Raw genomic sequence first — 17840 nt, 5'->3', positions numbered from 1 at the left:
TTTGGAAGGTTAAATTTAAAATATTCTCCTGAAATATTTATATTCGTATTTTCAGCACTTAAGTCAGTGGTTTATAAATAAAGTTGGCTTAAATTTTAAATAAATTAATAAATAAATACGTAATACTACTACTAATAATAACAAAAAAAAAATCATAATAAAAAAATAATAATAATATTGATGATAATGAACGCTGTCTTCGATTACGACTGTTAAAGTTGATGGCCAATAGCCTGCGAGCAGAGGCGGGGCTAATAGAGTCATAGACACGTGTACTAGGAAGTAGGAAGTAAATACAGAGCACTCGGAGTGCTGCTGGAAAGAAGTGAGTAAACCTGAAAGACTTATAAAGAAATTAGCGATACAATAGATTTAGGATAAAATTGAACTGTGCCGAATTCATTACTTTCGCTTCACAATACCAGAAACAGCGTGTTTTGGAACTATGACACTGATATTTTTAAAAACAAAGCGAATATTTTAAGTGAGCCGGCTTGTTTTCATTTACCTCTGTTTTCTGTAATCTGCACTTTGTGCTCCTCCCGTGTATTGGTATTTAAAACTCGATGTGCCAGAAGGTCTCCACGAAGACCGGTTATATCGCAGAACAGAGCAAAGGCAAAGGAAAAGACGAGAAAATGAAAAAAAAATAGTTAACAGCTGTTGACAAGAGTCAGCTGTCATTTAAAGCTGATTGTATACGCACACGAAAGGAATACGTTTAACTTTACGCTCCAAAATGAGTCCACGCGTACGAGGCGAATATTTTTCCTATGTGCTCCTCTCTTGTTCCTTGTAACACTACCAGGGTTTTACTGCTGCAGTCTCACATAGTCTGACAGTATTGTTGGCACACCTGCCAGTTACAGAGATCTGGGCACAAATGTTTAGGAGCTCTAGCCGACATGTTTTCATGATCAGGCTTTTTTTCTTTCTTTCATTCTTTCTTCAATAGTTAGACATGACAAAAAGCAACGTGTATAACACAGAGAATAGTTTTTATAGACAGCATCATACCTTTCTGGGGAAAATTTTTAAAGTAGCCATCCCAATCATTCTTTTCATTAACTCATGGGTGTCAAAAATAAGGTCCAGGGGCCAGAATCAGCCCACCAAAGACTCCAATCTACCCACTGGATGGGTTTGGAAAATATAATGGAGGGCATATGTGTTTGACTTTTAGCTGTACAGCTTTTTCTAATGATAAAGCCCTCCTCCATGACCAGTCACACTACACCAACGTAAACAACTAATAGGTAAACAATTGAATAACAGAAAGTTCCTGTTTTTTCACGATCTACTATAGGAATTTACGATTTCTGTAGTGGGTTCACCTTAAAAAGGAGCAAAGCAAAATAAAACAAAACACAAAAAGACATTCAATTACAAAAAATAAAGTTTTATAATCACAGGACAGTCTGTGCAGTGAAGTAAGAACTTTTTATCTAATTCAAATATTCATTAAAAGTTCAAAGTCAAAGTAAACTTTATTGTCATCTCTGCTATATACAGTACAGTATATAGAGAGACGAGATGACGAGGCTCCAGGTCCATTCAATGCAAAAAACCCCAACAATAAATATAGGAAGAGTAAGAAATAAATATACACTTTAAGACTGAGGTAAGGGGAGTAAATATACACTTTAAGCTAAAAAGGATCAATAACAATCTAACTTTACAATTTGAAATTGAGATTTAAAATGACCTTGAAGACCTTAAAGTGACCTCAATTTAAGCTCAAAGCAACATTTTTTTTATTGTTAAAATGACATATAATATTAAAATATCTCAGGTATTAAACGTTTGATTAAATGTGTGCTTAAACCTATTTGCAAGAGTTTAAATTGTGTGGTCCACTTACATCTAAAGTGGGCTATATGTGGCCCACGATGTAAAACGTGTCTTATATAAAATGGAAAATGAAGAACAATTTAAAAAAAATTAAGCTTTTTTTAAAAGGATAATGTGTATTATATAATTTAATTGTGTGTCCTTTCACATACACATGCACACACGGCTCCACCTGTGTGCACCCAAATTATCTTGCTTGTCATTTTGCTGAATGTTGTCTTAACAACTTTAAAGTGAACTGCAGTGTCTTCATCTTGAATTGCTTGAACAAAAAAAGAAGAAGAAAAAAAGAACAAAATAGGCAGTTTCCATAAAGGTTGCATATGCCTGTTTTTTTTTTTTTCTTTTTTTTAACCCTCTGTTGTTTGATATTTCCCCTTCTACTTGTTTCATTCATTTTGGAAGTAGTGCAAATACAGCAGTTAGCTGTAGACTAATTTCTTTAGCAGTGGAGGTGAGAAAGGAGCAGGTAAAAAAAAAAAACAGGAGGACTGCATTCTACAAATTATATTATTTTGTTATGATAAATATATATATACATGTCTTGATGATCTGAAAGTTTAAGAGATCTCTTTTTCATCTGTGCCTTGGATGGGTCCCCAAATGTGGTGGGCCCTGACTGCACATTGGATAATGTGGTTTAAATTGTATTGGAAGGTAGAGACAGAGCAAAGTGCCTTGAGAAGATAAAACTAAATTGAATTGAATAAGTTGAATTGACCACAAGGGGCTGAACTTTTCAGGCAGATATTGGGCTTACCAAAAGTTAACAGGCTTATTATCAGACAGAGCTTATAGGCACTCATATTTGAATAAAAGTTTTACTAACAACTACTACTAACGGATTTCACTGGAATTTAAAAAGTGAATATTGTATATTAACATGAAAATCATTTGGTGTGTTGATGATTGAACCCCTAGGACGGCAGTGATAATAATCATAGTGCAGCAATAGAAAAAAAATCCAGGATGTTAAAATGCAAAGCAAACAGGATTTGAAACATCTTTTTGTTCCAATGTGTGCTGAAAAAACAAGGTGTGAGGCGTGAGTCATTCACACTAGGGCTGTGCATTAGCATGTGTGTTGACTTAAGAGGAGTCTTGTAGCCTTGTAGGATTACCTGAAAGCAACATTTTTTTGTTTTACTCTAGTTTTCAAAGTCTTTCTGCAGTCTTTCTGTCGCCTATCTTTTTGAATATAACGTCGATGTGCCACGGGCTAACTTTTAGTGTGGCCGTGTTGTTTGTTTAGGTCTGTCACTATGCTAGAAGGCTACAGCCCTGTGACCCAGGCCCTGCTGGGGACTCTGTTCACATGGGGTCTGACTGCTGCCGGAGCTGCTCTGGTGTTCATCTTCTCCAGCCGACAGGTAATGAGTGTCACTCTGAGCTCCAGGAATCGCTCTTCTAAAGAAATACTAGCAAATTATTTGGTGAGCTAGAGTTTTCCACCCATGAACTTAGTGTGACCTGGTCAATTTACAGCTGCCTACATTTGGTGACAAATTTTAGAATTTATAATTTTTATATATTTTTTTTAATCTGAAAGAACGGTGCTATCTCAAATGAATCTACTACTTTTCTCTTATTTTGAAAGTTTGGTTGCTGCATTCATTAGAATTCAAATTTAACATGATAAACTAGCTGGTAGAAATAACCTTAAAAGTGACTTTTTATTTTTATACTTTCAGTACATTTCAAAGCCTGCACTTCAAATTTTTCTTTAACAAAAGGTTCCATACTTCTGTAGTTCTTAAGTTATGGACATGTGAAGTTTTGCTACTAGTCAGGCTTAACGTTTGCAGTGTTTCTAATGGGCAGCAATCACCTCAGCTAAATATGAGTCACTGCTGTCTCATCTATGCTTGTGCTGTTGGTGTCTTTTATAACATTTTCACTAAATTATCTTATTCAGTGTTGATTAGCGCTAATCAGCAGATATGTGTGTCTGTGGTTGGCGTCCATGCTGGATTTTAACTCAGCACGCCACTCTCCCATCCACGTGTAGTCATTTATGGTGGAAAATTCAATAATGTTAAGAGTTTAAAATGAATGCATTGCAGCTAGGTCAATTTTTAATTTATTAGCGGCAGATATTCGCTGTTTGCCGAGCTATCAGTGCCAGCATTTATAGTGGTCGTCAAATGAAATAAAAAAAAATTAAGACTAGATGGAGGAAGCAGTCTTAACCCATTAAATGAGTATCGATGTTGAATAGTTTGTCCATCAGAGAGAGGAAAAGCCACTCTGCTACTTCCCTGTTGACAGCACACATATTTGGAATCGCACAATTTCAAAAAACCAGCTGATCTAAGTAAAGTCAGGCAGAGCACAAGTGAGTAAATAAATAACCACAGGTAACACATTTTAGGAGAATCTGTTTATGTTTTGTATGTCAAAAAAAAAAATGTTGGTGGATATATTCCAAGATCACATTTTTAAATCACCAAATATCTGCATGTGTATTGGTCTTAAAAACCCGGTATCAGTCTTTTCTAACACACAGTCTCATACATGTGTGTTCTGCTTGGATATCAGCTGCATTCAATTACAGCACAGCTGGACTTTTTGTGACAAAATTATTTGTAGGTGTGGAACGGATACACACAGTTGAATAATTTATTTATGTGTTGGTGTGTTCACCATCACCCGACACCTAACCACATATAGAATTTAAGTCTATGTGGACACACAGTGAGAAAATCCAGAACACTTTAGCAGCTAGTGATGTCAATATTTGTTTCTGCAACCTTTAAGTGATATGATAAACCGTAAATTTATTCAGCTAAATCGCAGAGAAATGAATCAGAAAGCATGAAAACACTGTGCGAAACCTGCACACTGTTTGATGTATTTTTACCATTTCTGACTCCGGTAACACATGCCCGTTTTGCCGAGTTAAGTCGATGGTGAGGAATGCACTGAACTGCTGGCTCTTCCACTGTCAGAGTTACTACGATATCGATTTCCCTGCCTCACTCACAATCTCTCTTCTTGTCTGCCCTTTTCAGAAGCGCATCTTGGATGGAAGTTTAGGCTTTGCAGCTGGGGTGAGTAAGGTTTCATTTGAGCTGAACCACATACTCACACATACATTGCTATGAGGTGATTGGCTTTTAAACGTTCCACTGCAGCAAGGCAAGTTTCCTCCTCATAGAGGGAAACTCTGACACATCCAGCTGCCATGTTGTTTCATTAAAAATCTGAGAGAAGTGTTCCCCTGCAGGTATCACCCTACAACTGAAAATGCATCCCCTTAACAGCACTGTGTCACTCATTCAATAGCTCATGTCAACCAGGTGCGTCCGCCTCTCTGGCAGCCACACCACAGACCACGCCCTGCCACATACCCCCATCGCCCGACTGAGGCCGGGGAGCCATCTGGCTGAGCCTACTCCCATCTGCACCGACACAATGTACTTTTTAAATAAAAATATTAGCTCCTTTTGAATTTGATGCCATCACCACATCTTAAAAAATTGGATAGTCCCATTTTTGCTAATGTGTAGCTTCCCCACTTCTTTAACTACACTCCCTAAATGTCTGGGAACTGTGGAGACGAGTTTATGGTATTTATGGTATTGTTTATGCCATAAACTGTTATTTTTAGACCAGTGATTTTCAGTCAGTTATATAATGTCATATTAGTATGCTTTATTTAGTAACTATATTGTTCAACTGCAACTTCTGTCTAATCACTTATGTTTTGATTAGTAACTGGCTACAGTGAATAATTTTATACATTTATTTTGCAATTTAATTAAATGGCTCTATTACGCGCACCTAGTCATATTACACAGTTGTTATATATTGATGAGTGGAACTTTAAATAAATTAGAACCTCACTGCTTGTTTCCACAAATTCCTTCTTGCACAAAAAGTAATGATTATAAGCTGTTACTAATGGTGTCTGTGTAGACACACCACCGATGCTTTGAAAATCACTGCAGCTCCAGCTTGTTCTTTTTAACGCTGTGCACCGATGAACTTTTTAATTAAGTGCTCCAGCTTGAAAGTGTGAGGTAAAGTGCAGGATCAGATGGATGTGAGCCAAAAGAGCTGTAGTACTGGCTGCAAAAGATCTTTTATTCTTTTTTAAAATCTAACAAAACCAAAGTTAACCAAAACTAGTAACAACGTTTCTATTTTTCTTTGATTTACATGAATGCTGTGTTTCATCTCATAGTGTTTGGTCTCTTCTTTTCTTTTAAATATCTTTGTTTGAATTGTAGTCCGTCTGCTCCTCCTCTGCAAAAGTTACCTCATTACTCCACATTAAAAATTAAAAGCACATATACCATTTCAGTAGACAGGGAGCCTTCTTTTTTTTTTTTTTAGGCTTTTATTGTGAAACACGCAGGAAGATGTCATGGAAAACACAAACTGTATATAAGATTTACATTCGAATTCAGATTCATCTGCCATGACAACTGGTTACTATTTGGTGTCCTTTATTTTGCCACCATAGAGAGAGAGAGCAGCCATCCTGCATGTAAAGAGTGGAAAAAAGGGAAGCGTTAATTTTCAGGGAGAGCAGTGAGATGTGAGGAATATGTAGTGGACAAACAGGCATGAGACAGATGGATGTGAGGCTGGGAGACAGATGACTTTATGATCTATTCATAAAGTCATTCTAACATTTGAGCTTGTGCGCAGTAATAGTTGACTAATGCATGCAAACTAGCCACTGCGGTTACGTAACGAACAACAACTCATCTGTCATCAGTGTGGTCTGATACTATTTCACCCCAAACAAGGTGAAATGATAAATTTGAGTCAAGCATTGCAAATCGCCGACACATACTTGTGGAATCTCTGTTTCTTTCTCTTTTTGAATAAGACTGGGACCTTAATTGCAATCCCTCCAACTGGTTCAGAGCTTGTTGTTAATTACGAGCTCAGATGAGTGAGCTGATAAGATGAATGCCAAATGATGAGAGATTGTCCACGCTTCTTTGAGAAAGATAGATCCAATCTCGGCCCCCACCTCCTTTATCTTCATTTTGGTCTTAACAGCTTTTCAATTACTTCGCGGGCTTAGCTGTTGCTCTTATACATTCTAATGAAATGGCTCATAAGGAGAAAAGAACCGAGGGCTGCTTCAAACATTTGCTGAACTTCTTTGCAATTATGGGAGCTGAAATCTTTTTAAAATATGTTTTTCACAGCGTAACTTTTGGCTTATTGGTGAGATAGTGTTACAATCTATCCAGTCCCCTTATTTTTCTTTGCATAATTCACATTTTTTAATAATATAGTTTTGATAAGAAACACAATTTTATTTTGGATGTGCCACACTTAGCTTAGATTTGAGGCACTGTAGCTATCTGTTTGGTTCAAATGAATACATTAGACTTTGCAGTCAACAACTTACACAAGAAATATAAAAGTTTTTATCCCTGTTTGTATTATAAGATGAACGGATGGAGCAAGAAAGTATTTTTTTTTCACATCTTCGGATTTTGCCAAGTGTGAGGTTTAGAGCTGCATTTGGCTTTTATCAGAACAAATTAAACTCTTCAGCCATTTAGAAAAGCAAACTGAGTGGAGATGGAAGGCAGGATGGGACTCTTCTCTTATGATTTTCAAAGATGACAAGGCTTGGATTGCTTTTTGGCTGTGCAGAGAGTGAAGTAAGGTCAATCCATTTTAAAGTAGGGAAGCAGATACAGTGGGAGGGAATGTTACACAGCATTATGTGATGGCAGTTCAGTGGAAATGAATTGTTATCTGTCTTTAAAAGTTTTCACTGACCTTTTATCAACTTAAATGGCTTGTGCAAGCTTCTACTTTGGTATTAAACATGCTACCATGGATGCTAGTAAGGCTGACTCTTGCTAGATGCTAGAGTCTTCTTGAGTTCATGTTGTGTCTTTAGCACCCTGACGGTTTCCCTCTCTGTCTTGTTTCAATGTCAGTTCCTTTGCCCTCCTGTGTTTTCTTTTCTCTGTAGTATTTTCTTTTCTTGTCTCAGTGTTTAGCATTTGTCTTTTGGTTACTTCCTGTTTTACTTTGAAATGTACATTTCTCTCTTGTGTTAGTTTTACTTTCCTTGATTATGTTCATCCATCAAACCTCGAGACATTCGTTGATATGCTCCAATGATCCAGTGTTTATCCCAGCAAACATTTTGATGCTGAACACTGTTGTCTTTTCTTGACATCTGTTGGTGAGATGATGCTGGAGTTTCAGCCGTATTTGCTGGGATGCACTTGTGCCCCTTTAGATTTAGTATTTTTTTTTTTACACTTGTCATTTTTGCCAGGAACCCATAAATGCTCCAATTGTATTATTCCGACCTGCAGTTGGGTTATCTCTATACTGCAGTGTGACTATATTGAAAATACTGGCCAATATGGGAAAAACTAAACTCATCCTTTTATTTCACATTAGCTGCTGTTGTATTGGGTTCTGGAAAAACAGTGCATCTAACTAGAAGAAGTGTTTTTGCAGAGCCTTTTTTCCACTGCTGGAGACACAAACATTATTAACGGTGCAGTGTAGCACTTCACGTTTTTGTAAAATGTAACCCCGTTTTCTATTAACTGAAATGAATATTGGCCTGGAACTGAAAATTGATTCTGATTTGACCCTCGTGATTCAAAAAGCTTTGCGTCTCTTTAAAAAAAAAATCTATTTAAAAGCTAAGCACATTTTTCTTGTCATCTTTCAAAAAGCACCTAGGAAAAATATAATTTTGTTACTGCTGTCAGATGTTAAAATCCCTCTTTTATAATAAATTACTAAAACAGTTTGACATCCAGATGAATGTGCTGACGTTAAACTCAGAACATTTTAATTTGCAGTGAAAGTTTTATACCCAAAAAACTCAGTTCTTTCTGTCCTTTGATGAAGAGGCCCTAATAAAACAAATTCTATGACAGTTACACATCTTGAGGTGACTCGTGAACCCTCCATAAGCTGAGAGAGTGGAATGTATATAATTAATTGTAAATTGCTAATACTGATGCTGAATGACATGGTTAAGAATTGATGAGATGAAAGCAGCTAGTCATCACCACTGCAGTTACTCCACTCTCTAATAACACATAATCTCTGTGATATTTTTTCTTCCAATATCACAACACAAAAACACATTGTGTACTCATTTTTAAATAGAAAATACATTGCCCTGCAGAAAAGCCATGTTGAGTTGTGTGCGTCTGTCTGTGTGTGAGGCTCAGTGGGTGTTTGAAGAGCATGTGTCATGCTTTTTGTGTCTCATGATTCAGATGCCACCCTGTTTCCATGCCTAACATCTGCTGTCCTAACATGCACGCACACACACTTTGTGACAGTAGACTATCACGTCATGCTGTCTCAAAACAGCATCTTTCAGCTCTCATTGTTGGTGTAAAATCATGCAACCCTTTCCACTCAACGTCCGCCCCACAAACACATACAAATATACGTGCACAAACCCAAATCGAGTACTGTGCAAAATGCAACTTAAAGCATTATGCTTTTGTTTATAAGTACATCGCTAAAACCCTACATTTGTTTGAAACATATAAACTATAATGTGGGGGGGAGGCAATCTTGTTTTGATGTTAAAGCCAGCAACCCATCTATCTCTCCATTTTCTGCCACTTATCAAGGTCTGGGTCATGGGGAGAGCAGTCTTATGCAGATACTCCCAGGCCTCCCTTTCCCGAGCCCACTTCCTCGAGCTCTTCCAGGGCGGCACTGAGGCATTCCCAAGCCAGCTGAGAGGCATAATCTCTCCAGCGTGTCATGGGTCGGCCCTGGGCCCTCCTGCTTGTAGGACATGTCTGAACCAACTTACTGAGCGGGTGCCCTGGAGGCATCCCGATCAGATGCCCAAACCATTTGAACCGGCTTTTCAACGTGGGGCAGTCGTGGCGCTGTTCTTAGCCCCTGCTGAACTGAGTATGTCACCCTCGCTGTAAGTTGTAGGCCAGACACCTTATGGAGGAATGTTATTTCTGTTGCTTGTATCCACAGTCATTCTTTTGGTCACTACACCGAGCTTCTGGCTGGGAGCAAAGATTGATCTGTAAATCGACAGCTTCACGTCAAGGCTCAGCACTCTCTTTACCGCAACAGACTGGTACAGCATCTAGATCACTACTGACACAGCACCAGTTTGTTTAGGCATATGCCTCTCACCTTTGGATTCCTGCAATCTCCTGGATTGGGATTGGATATTGCCACTATCTTGTTTTTCAAAATTGGGACCAAGGAAAAGACCTGAACTTTGTCTTTGTGACTATAGTTTATTAAAAAGGCAAGATGTTTAGGAGCCAAGCTATGGAACATCTTGATTGCACCTGATTGTACCTTTAATCATTAGTTATTTTTAATCTCTGGCCCTTTGCTACACTGTATCTTTTGTCCTGTTTCCCTCCCTTCATCCCCAACCATTTGGGACCGATGGCTGTCCCTCCCCGAGCCTTGTTCTGCCGGAGGTTTCATCCTGTTAAAAAGTTTCCCTTTCAGAGTTTTTCCTTCCCACAATTGCTTGCTCATAGGGGGTCATGTTGGGGTTGGGTTTTTTTCTTTGTTATTGTAGGGTCTTTACCTATACCAGTATAAAGTGCCTTGAGGCGACTGCTGTTGTGATTTATTGCTATATAAATACCACTGAATTAAATTGCTGTCTGTTGGAGTTGCGCATACTGCCCTCCAGATGAAGACTCTTTGTGGGAGAACCTTGCTTATTTCAGCGAGACACTATCAAACCTCATTCTGAAACAACTGTAACATGGTAAATTGTTTAAGTTGAAACTGGCTGGTTTGTTAAGACATATCAGAAAAAAATGAACAAAATATACAGTTCCCCGTTGAACAGCTGAAGCAGGAATTTGAACTGAGTACCCCATTCGATGTTAACTGGTCTTTGCTTTTACCAAATGCTCACACAGTCTTGGTAAAAGAAGAGATGATGCAACACAGTGGTAAACCAATACCTTGTCCTGACCTCTCTGAAAAGTGTTCACAATGGGTGATGGCTGGATGGCTTGACATGTTTTCTTTGTATTATTTTCAATTAAAAATAGACTTTAAATGGTTGTTGCAAATCATTGCATCACATTTATGAGTGTTTAACACAACTGTCTTACGTTTTGGGAAGCTGGGTGGTACAAACTTTTTTCTTTTAACAAGTCCCTCTTATTTTGGTTATGGCATATGCAAAATGTTAGAAAATGCAGATACATTACATTAATGGCCTGCAATTTACACTGAGTCATCAGTTTCTCTAAGTTAATAACCGGAACAATTTAAATAATCATTTTCCTATTCAATGCCTCGCTGATATAACAGAACAGTAGGCCAGTCTAATTAGTTCATCATGGTCGAGTTTGTTCATATATTATTAATATTCATTGGATGGTGTGTAAAAAGGTCACAGCAACTATTCCAGTGGAACAAATTGCTGCCAGTGAACAAAATCTGAGTGGTATTACATTTCCCTCAAAAAGTAAAAGCTAGTGGCAACTCATCATACACTGGATAAACAACAATTGTGTAAGACAGGATTCTTTAGGTGTTTAATGTCCCAGTGACTGGAAGATAAAAGCAGCGCATTGCCTTTTATAGAGCTACAGAATGAAACAGCCCAGAAACATACCCACGGAAAAGTAATCTCCATTTTTAGGAAAAACAAGAGAAATGAGTTCCATTACTCGTGGTTCCTGTTTATTAAGTGTTTCAGAGAGTAAAATGGGCTTAAACAGGTCCCAAATGCCTTTGAAGATTGTCAAGCTGTTTCCCCTTGAATTTAGCCCAGCATTACTCTTCTTCACAAAAGCCCTGAAAAAGAGAATTTGTAATGACACCGAGTATACAGCAATTAAAACAGCAGAGTGTCATATAGCTTGTCTGTTGGTATTTGATATTATTATTTTTCATGTTGTAGCTATAAGGCCTGTTTGCACATGAGGCACAGGATTTTCCCAGATTTTTACAACATATCAACAGCAGTTTAAAAGAGTTGTATGTGATACAAACAAATATACATCAGGATAAAATGAATGTATCCAGTGTAAAACAGACAGTTATGTCAGTACATAGTATGTCTCTATGTGGAAAGTGGGGTGCACCAGTGGGACTTGCACTTAATTGATATATTATATTAGGTGAGGTCCATGGGATGTGTACATGTACATGATCACACTGGAGAAAAAAAGTTTATGCAAAAAAGCTGTGACCTTGTTACCTTTGATGTGGTTGCTTCAAAGATGTAGACCAGTCTCTGACCACTTGCAGTGAGTTATTGTCTTTGGTGCATGAAAATGGCAATAAAATGACAGTATGATGGAAGCAGTCTATCAACTAAATATCAAATATCAAAACTGGCAATTATATGCCATCTCTGTGATAATACAGTAATTAATTGTGATAAATTGGTGAAAATCACAAATCCATTGCCGTCAACATACAAAGAAATTAACATTAGCTACTTATAGACGTAGCCTAGTCAGTATCACATAGATTTGAAAATGAAATTCTTCAGCAAATAGCAACATAGTCACTGCAGGTCTGCAATTTAACTGGAAAGTGACACAAGCACTCAGCAACCCTGTTTTTATCTAAAAATATAAGCAGAATACAACCAGTTAGCAAAACAGTAGAGTCCCCTGTTGCAAAGAGATGTGTCACAGACAAGTTGCGCGCATTTGTGCAGACTGACTCTTTCTGTGCTTGTAAGTTAGCAGATCTTTGCTACTCTCTAAATGCAGTCAGTGCACATCAGGCCAAGATGCTTCGGACACAGGTGCAGGCTCTAGTTTCAAGCCCCCTGTTCAGTTTTATTGAAGCATCAAAGATGTTGCACCATATTCAAGAAGGAACAAAGGTGTGCAGCTCATTCTAATCCTTTGAGACTGAATGCTCAATAATTTGGTCAAAAAAAGAAAAAAAAAGAAAAGAAAAGCATGTTTTCATGACATTTGTTTAATTTTATGGCTGAATTGGTGAATGGAGCTACTCAGCTGTCATGTAGATTGTTTAGCTGGCAACTTAAGTGTGGAATTTCTTATCATATAACATTAATCTGCTACATAAACGACAATATAACAGTCAGAGTAAGTCAACTGCGAAACCAGGAACATCAGAAGATGTAGCTCAGAATTCCTAAGACACACTGATGTAGCTTTATCCTTTGTTTATGACCAGTTGATTTGCTGATAATATGTTACATCCACTTGGTTAATAAAATTCATTTTATATGAAAACTCGGCTGAGAACATCCAGTCTTTTTTGAGAGAGTTTGTAATAAGTTTTGAATAGAACTCATTTAATAGATAATGCGCATTTCCAACATGCATCACCTTACTTTCTGTGCATTATAGTACTTTGCATACATTTTTTGTCATGCATTGTCATATCAGTGTAACTATATTGTATATCAGCTGAAAAAGATCTTTGTTGGTTACTTTGACAGTTTGCACAGTTACTTGTGACTTCCAATGAAAACATTGGTGACTTTAGTCTGTCTGAGGAATTTGAATGTGGTACCTCATCCAAAGAAACTTTCTCCCTCTTCCTGCTGTCAGCAGTCACAGTCAGACTCCACCTGACTGCCCACACATTTGGATGACGCTGAGATATTTATTGATGTAATTCATGTGTGAAACACCGTTTGTTTTTTTGTTATCTACAAAGCCTCCTGATGGAGAGGGATTTGTTGCTAAAGAACATTTTATGTAATTACACCAAGTGGGGTTTCTTTGCGTGTTATGATACCCAGAAACCCCACAGTGCTTCTGAAAAGTCCTGGAGTGAAATTGTGTGTTTGCTGCGTGGAGGTTGAACATGGGCTTGAAGTCACTTTAGGAGAGGTTTGGGCATTTGTCCATATGAGGATTAGTTGTGTTGCCATGCCGCCGCCAGATTTATGTTGTGTGTGATGTGAATTAGCACTGACATGCTGAGAGGTAGACGGCACCTCCCAGGATGCTCAACAAGCGTGGCATGTGGTTTTTGTGTTGTCTGTTACGTAGACATGGACACACACGGGTGACAGATTTAGGAAGTACATTTTTAAATGTTTGAATGTGTTGCTGATAGCAAACATGATATATAGATAGAGAATATATCTGATAACCGATAACTGATTTCTAAATTTAGTGAAGGACTGAAGCACCTTAAAAGTTCTTACCTAACTATGAAGGTTCTGGTATTTCCTCTGGGTGCACGTATAGAAACTAAAAAGATTATACTCTTTCAGGATGTCCTTCCAGCTTTTTACTGCAAGAGACTCTCTCTCTCTGTCACTGCATCAAAATAATTAAATTCACTAATGTTGGTCCCTCACATGGAGTGACTATACGGCTGTTATTTAAATGAGGCGTTAAAGTAATGAAAAAGAAGAAATATGAGAAGGCGAAAAGGGGGTTGTTAAAGTGGGTTTAAAGACCGATGTAAGATCAGGCTTACAAGGTTACTGAGTGCAAATCTGCTGTTTTAACATCCTTCAGGGCAGTGTGGTCATGGGGTCAGTAGGATTAGTTATGTGGCTAGAGACTGGTCTAGGGTTGCATCATGATATTTATAAATCCCTACGGGTTGATTTTCAGTAATGTCAAAAACATGTGGCGCTGTTAACCTGACAGAGAAAAGCTTTACGTATGGAGCTCGACAGTGACCGCCCACTTTTTTAATGGCTCCGATTCTGGAAGTGAATTTCCTATTTATTTCCACTGACATTTCAGAAAATCTTTGTATAAACAGTTTGAAGCCTTGAACCAAGCCCACTAGCTATGAGGTGAGTCATGACTACAAAAAGATTTGATTTGGAATTAAAAAATAAATAAAGGAAAGTGAAAAAAAGACAAATGTACAAGACTTTGTACTTACTTTTAATAGTAAAGGAACTACTTGGACCTGGCTGATAAAAGCAATGAAGATAATTTTTGTGTAGGATGAACAGGCGGTAGCAGCACACGTGATAATGTCAGCAGGCACAGGCCAGGGCTCTTTTGAAAAGAAGGGCCAAAGAAATTTGGTTGAGGCAGAGCCACATGTACACATCATCATTATAGATTCAAAAAGTTTTAAGTGAACTCTCATAAAACTATGTAGGGTGTAGAGCAGGGCCATGTTAACAATCGAATTTTTGGCATATATACATCAAGGTCAACATAGTTAAGTATCGGTAAAAAATTGATAGAAAGAATTCCTACTTAAATTCTATGGTTCTTACAAGTGTCGAGTGTGTTGTCAAAATATTGAAAGTACTGTATAAACATGTAAAATATGTCACAATGACCTTTGACCTGTCCTTCAAATTTAATAGATTAGAATCATTTAAAAGCATAACAATTTGAAAATATGTAAAATGCTCATGAGTATAAATTGTTTTTAATATAAATTGTTTTGAAAAACAAAACAAGTTTGTGATCAAAACTTTTTTCACTTGGTATTTACTAACGATTTAAATGAATTTACTAAATGTCGAAATTACTGTTACACATGTACAATAGCCGCATAAATAAAAATAAAAAGTAACAAAATCCTGCACTTTACACTAGTTTTTACTGCACTGCAAACTACAAAAGCACATTTGGGAAAAAACCCCAAAGAAAACATAATGAATATATAGAAAATACAGTACTATTCCCTTAAAATCAAATACCGTCCAGAGATGTTTCATATCTAATTCATTTATTGGAGCTTACTGACAAATTTAGTGGTTTATTATAAATACCTTTGCTATTTATTTAAAATACAGTTGTATTATGCTATAATAATAATGTAATATGAACGTCTCACAGAAAAATAATTATATTTGAGCCAAAATTCACCTTTTATCTTCACTTAAGAGTAAAAAAATGACCTTTAAGCTTGAGAGACATAGTGATTTGATGTATATCTGATACAAATTTATGTTGATATTGACTGATGAAAAGAATCCCATTAAGATTTTTCAGTATATAATGCCCTAACTCTGTGCATATGCAACAGTGAACAACTTCCATACATACTTGAGGTTTCTGCAAGAGCACATTCTATCATTTCAGAACGTTGTGTTACGTTGCGATACTTTGGATGGGTATATTAGCATTATGGATCATGTTCAGAATTTCTATGGAGAATATGAATTGTGTTTTTACTGCTGTTGAGCTCCCAGTGACAGAACATGTCATCCAATATGGCAACAGGTTCAGAAATTATGACACAGATGAATTTACCAAAGTGAACAAAACGTGTGAGCTATTATAATAATAATAATGGATTGAATTTATATAGCGCTTTTCAAGGCAGCCAAAGTGCTTTACAATGCCACTATTCATTCACTCTCGCATTCACACACTGGTGGAGGCAAGCTACAGTTGTAGGCGCAGAAGTGAGGCTGCCATATCGCGCCATCGGCCCCTCTGGCCAACACCAGTAGGCAGGCGGTAGGTGAAGTGTCTTGCCCAAGGACACAACGACCAGGACAGAGAGCCCAGCGATCGAACCAGCGACCTTCCGGTTACAGATAAGCTTCCCAACCCCCTGAGCCACGGTCGCCCCCACTATTCAGTACAAGAAAGTGAAAAAGATGTCAAAACAATATTGTTCAGGGTAAAATGCAAACCTGCTGCTTCCAGCTGAAAATTTATAAAATAATTTTCTTGGCAGAAAAAAAAATGGCAAAGTTAGAGCTTTCCAAACTGTTTTAGTTACAGACAAACAGTGCAGCACAGTTGGCCAGGAGAAGAAATGAAGTAAAACATTATTTTTAGACATATTTTTTTGCAGCTTATTTCCAAGTCATTTAAACGGGAACAAAATGTTAGATTCATTTTCAAAATCAGGAGAAATTCAGCTCATGTTTTTGGACAAAATAAAGATTTCTGTAAATTTATGAGCCATTTAAAAAAAGATGAATTCATGATGATATCTTTTTGGATATATGGCACCCTTTAATGGATTACTTACCTGATGATCTGAGGGAAATTATACTAAGAGGGGCAGCCCCACTCCGATGGGAGGTTGGGTTTGTCAGGACAAATGTGTAAATGCACGGTAGACCCAATTATTTACTATCTACCACACTGTATTAGTTTGATGTCTCAGACTGCTTTTTGTGTTGTTTTTTTGTTTTGGGTTTTTTGTTTGTTTGTTTGGTTTTATTGTTGTTGTTCTTTTGTGTATCAAAAAATCCAAATAAAGAGATATTTAAAAAAAAGATTAATTCTGTGTTAGACTACCCTTTAAATGTGTGGCATCCGGTATCATAACATGGCACACAGACATCTACTTGTGAAGGTTAATGTCTACAGCGGACATCAATGCTCTGGTTCAGTGGTTATAATCCAGTTTGTATAGATACAGTCGACACGGAAACATGTTTTCATTTTTTGAGATGAAAATACTGCATTTTACTCCCACTTTCCACTTTGCTAAAATAATGTAGTCAAAGCAGTATAGTGCTTCCTCAACCTTTTTAACTCTGTTATCTTTCTAGAGTTTCATATTTATTCTTTATTTATGCTACTTTAGGTATATTTGAGGATATTTACTAAACAAGATATTTGCACCTTGCTTTGCCACTGTGCAGTAGTGTCTGTAGGCTGATGGGGGAATAAATGACTTGAATCCATTGTAAAATGATTTTCTATAAATCTATCAAAACTCTAAAAGGGTCGGCAAACTTCCCAAACACACTCTGTACATTCTGCATTTACTGATACGTTCTGAAATGGTTTCTTCAAGCGTTGTCACGGATGGGGATAAGTGGCAGGCTTTTCAAATACAGCGTGAATGGCACTTTCTGATTTCTCCCCCGACTCTCAATAGGAACTTGTAATGTTTAATCTTACCTCAAAAGCCAGATTGCTGCCAGGTTTTGTTGAACAGTGGGAAACTTTGGTATGTTTGTCAGATTGTTTAATGTGTTTGTTTCTTCAGTTTCTGTACTTTTTGCTCTTTTTTTGAGAAACTTTGTTGTCTGCTTGGTTTGATTGGTTTTATGAAAAATTTGCTTTCATGTTCTCTTCCAGGAATCAGCTGACATTAGCCGCTATAGTTATGATGCA

General features: G+C 37.3%; 1 protein-coding gene across 3 annotated transcripts in view; it reads left to right on the top strand.

The window, feature by feature from the left end:
• The first annotated feature begins 275 nt into the window (after positions 1–275).
• The window catches only part of LOC120736450 (zinc transporter ZIP11-like), a 157781-nt gene continuing 140216 nt past the window's right edge, over positions 276–17840 (top strand). Inside the window, exons 1-3 of one of the 3 annotated variants that reach the window (XM_040036534.1) lie at positions 276–325; positions 3104–3221; positions 4863–4901. In XM_040036534.1, the coding sequence (XP_039892468.1) occupies positions 3114–3221; positions 4863–4901 (147 nt within the window). In that variant the 5' untranslated portion in view covers positions 276–325; positions 3104–3113. Of the gene's footprint in view, positions 326–1759; positions 3222–4862; positions 4902–17840 lie in introns of those variants that run through there. The other 2 variants (XM_040036533.1, XM_040036535.1) reach the window with 2 other exon arrangements.

The sequence above is a fragment of the Simochromis diagramma genome, unplaced genomic scaffold (genome assembly GCF_900408965.1).
Source record: "Simochromis diagramma unplaced genomic scaffold, fSimDia1.1 OVJJ01000371.1, whole genome shotgun sequence".
NCBI classification, from domain to species: Eukaryota; Metazoa; Chordata; class Actinopteri; order Cichliformes; family Cichlidae; genus Simochromis; species Simochromis diagramma.
Note: the sequence above shows the minus strand (reverse complement) of the source record. Positions and strands in the feature narration are given on the sequence as shown.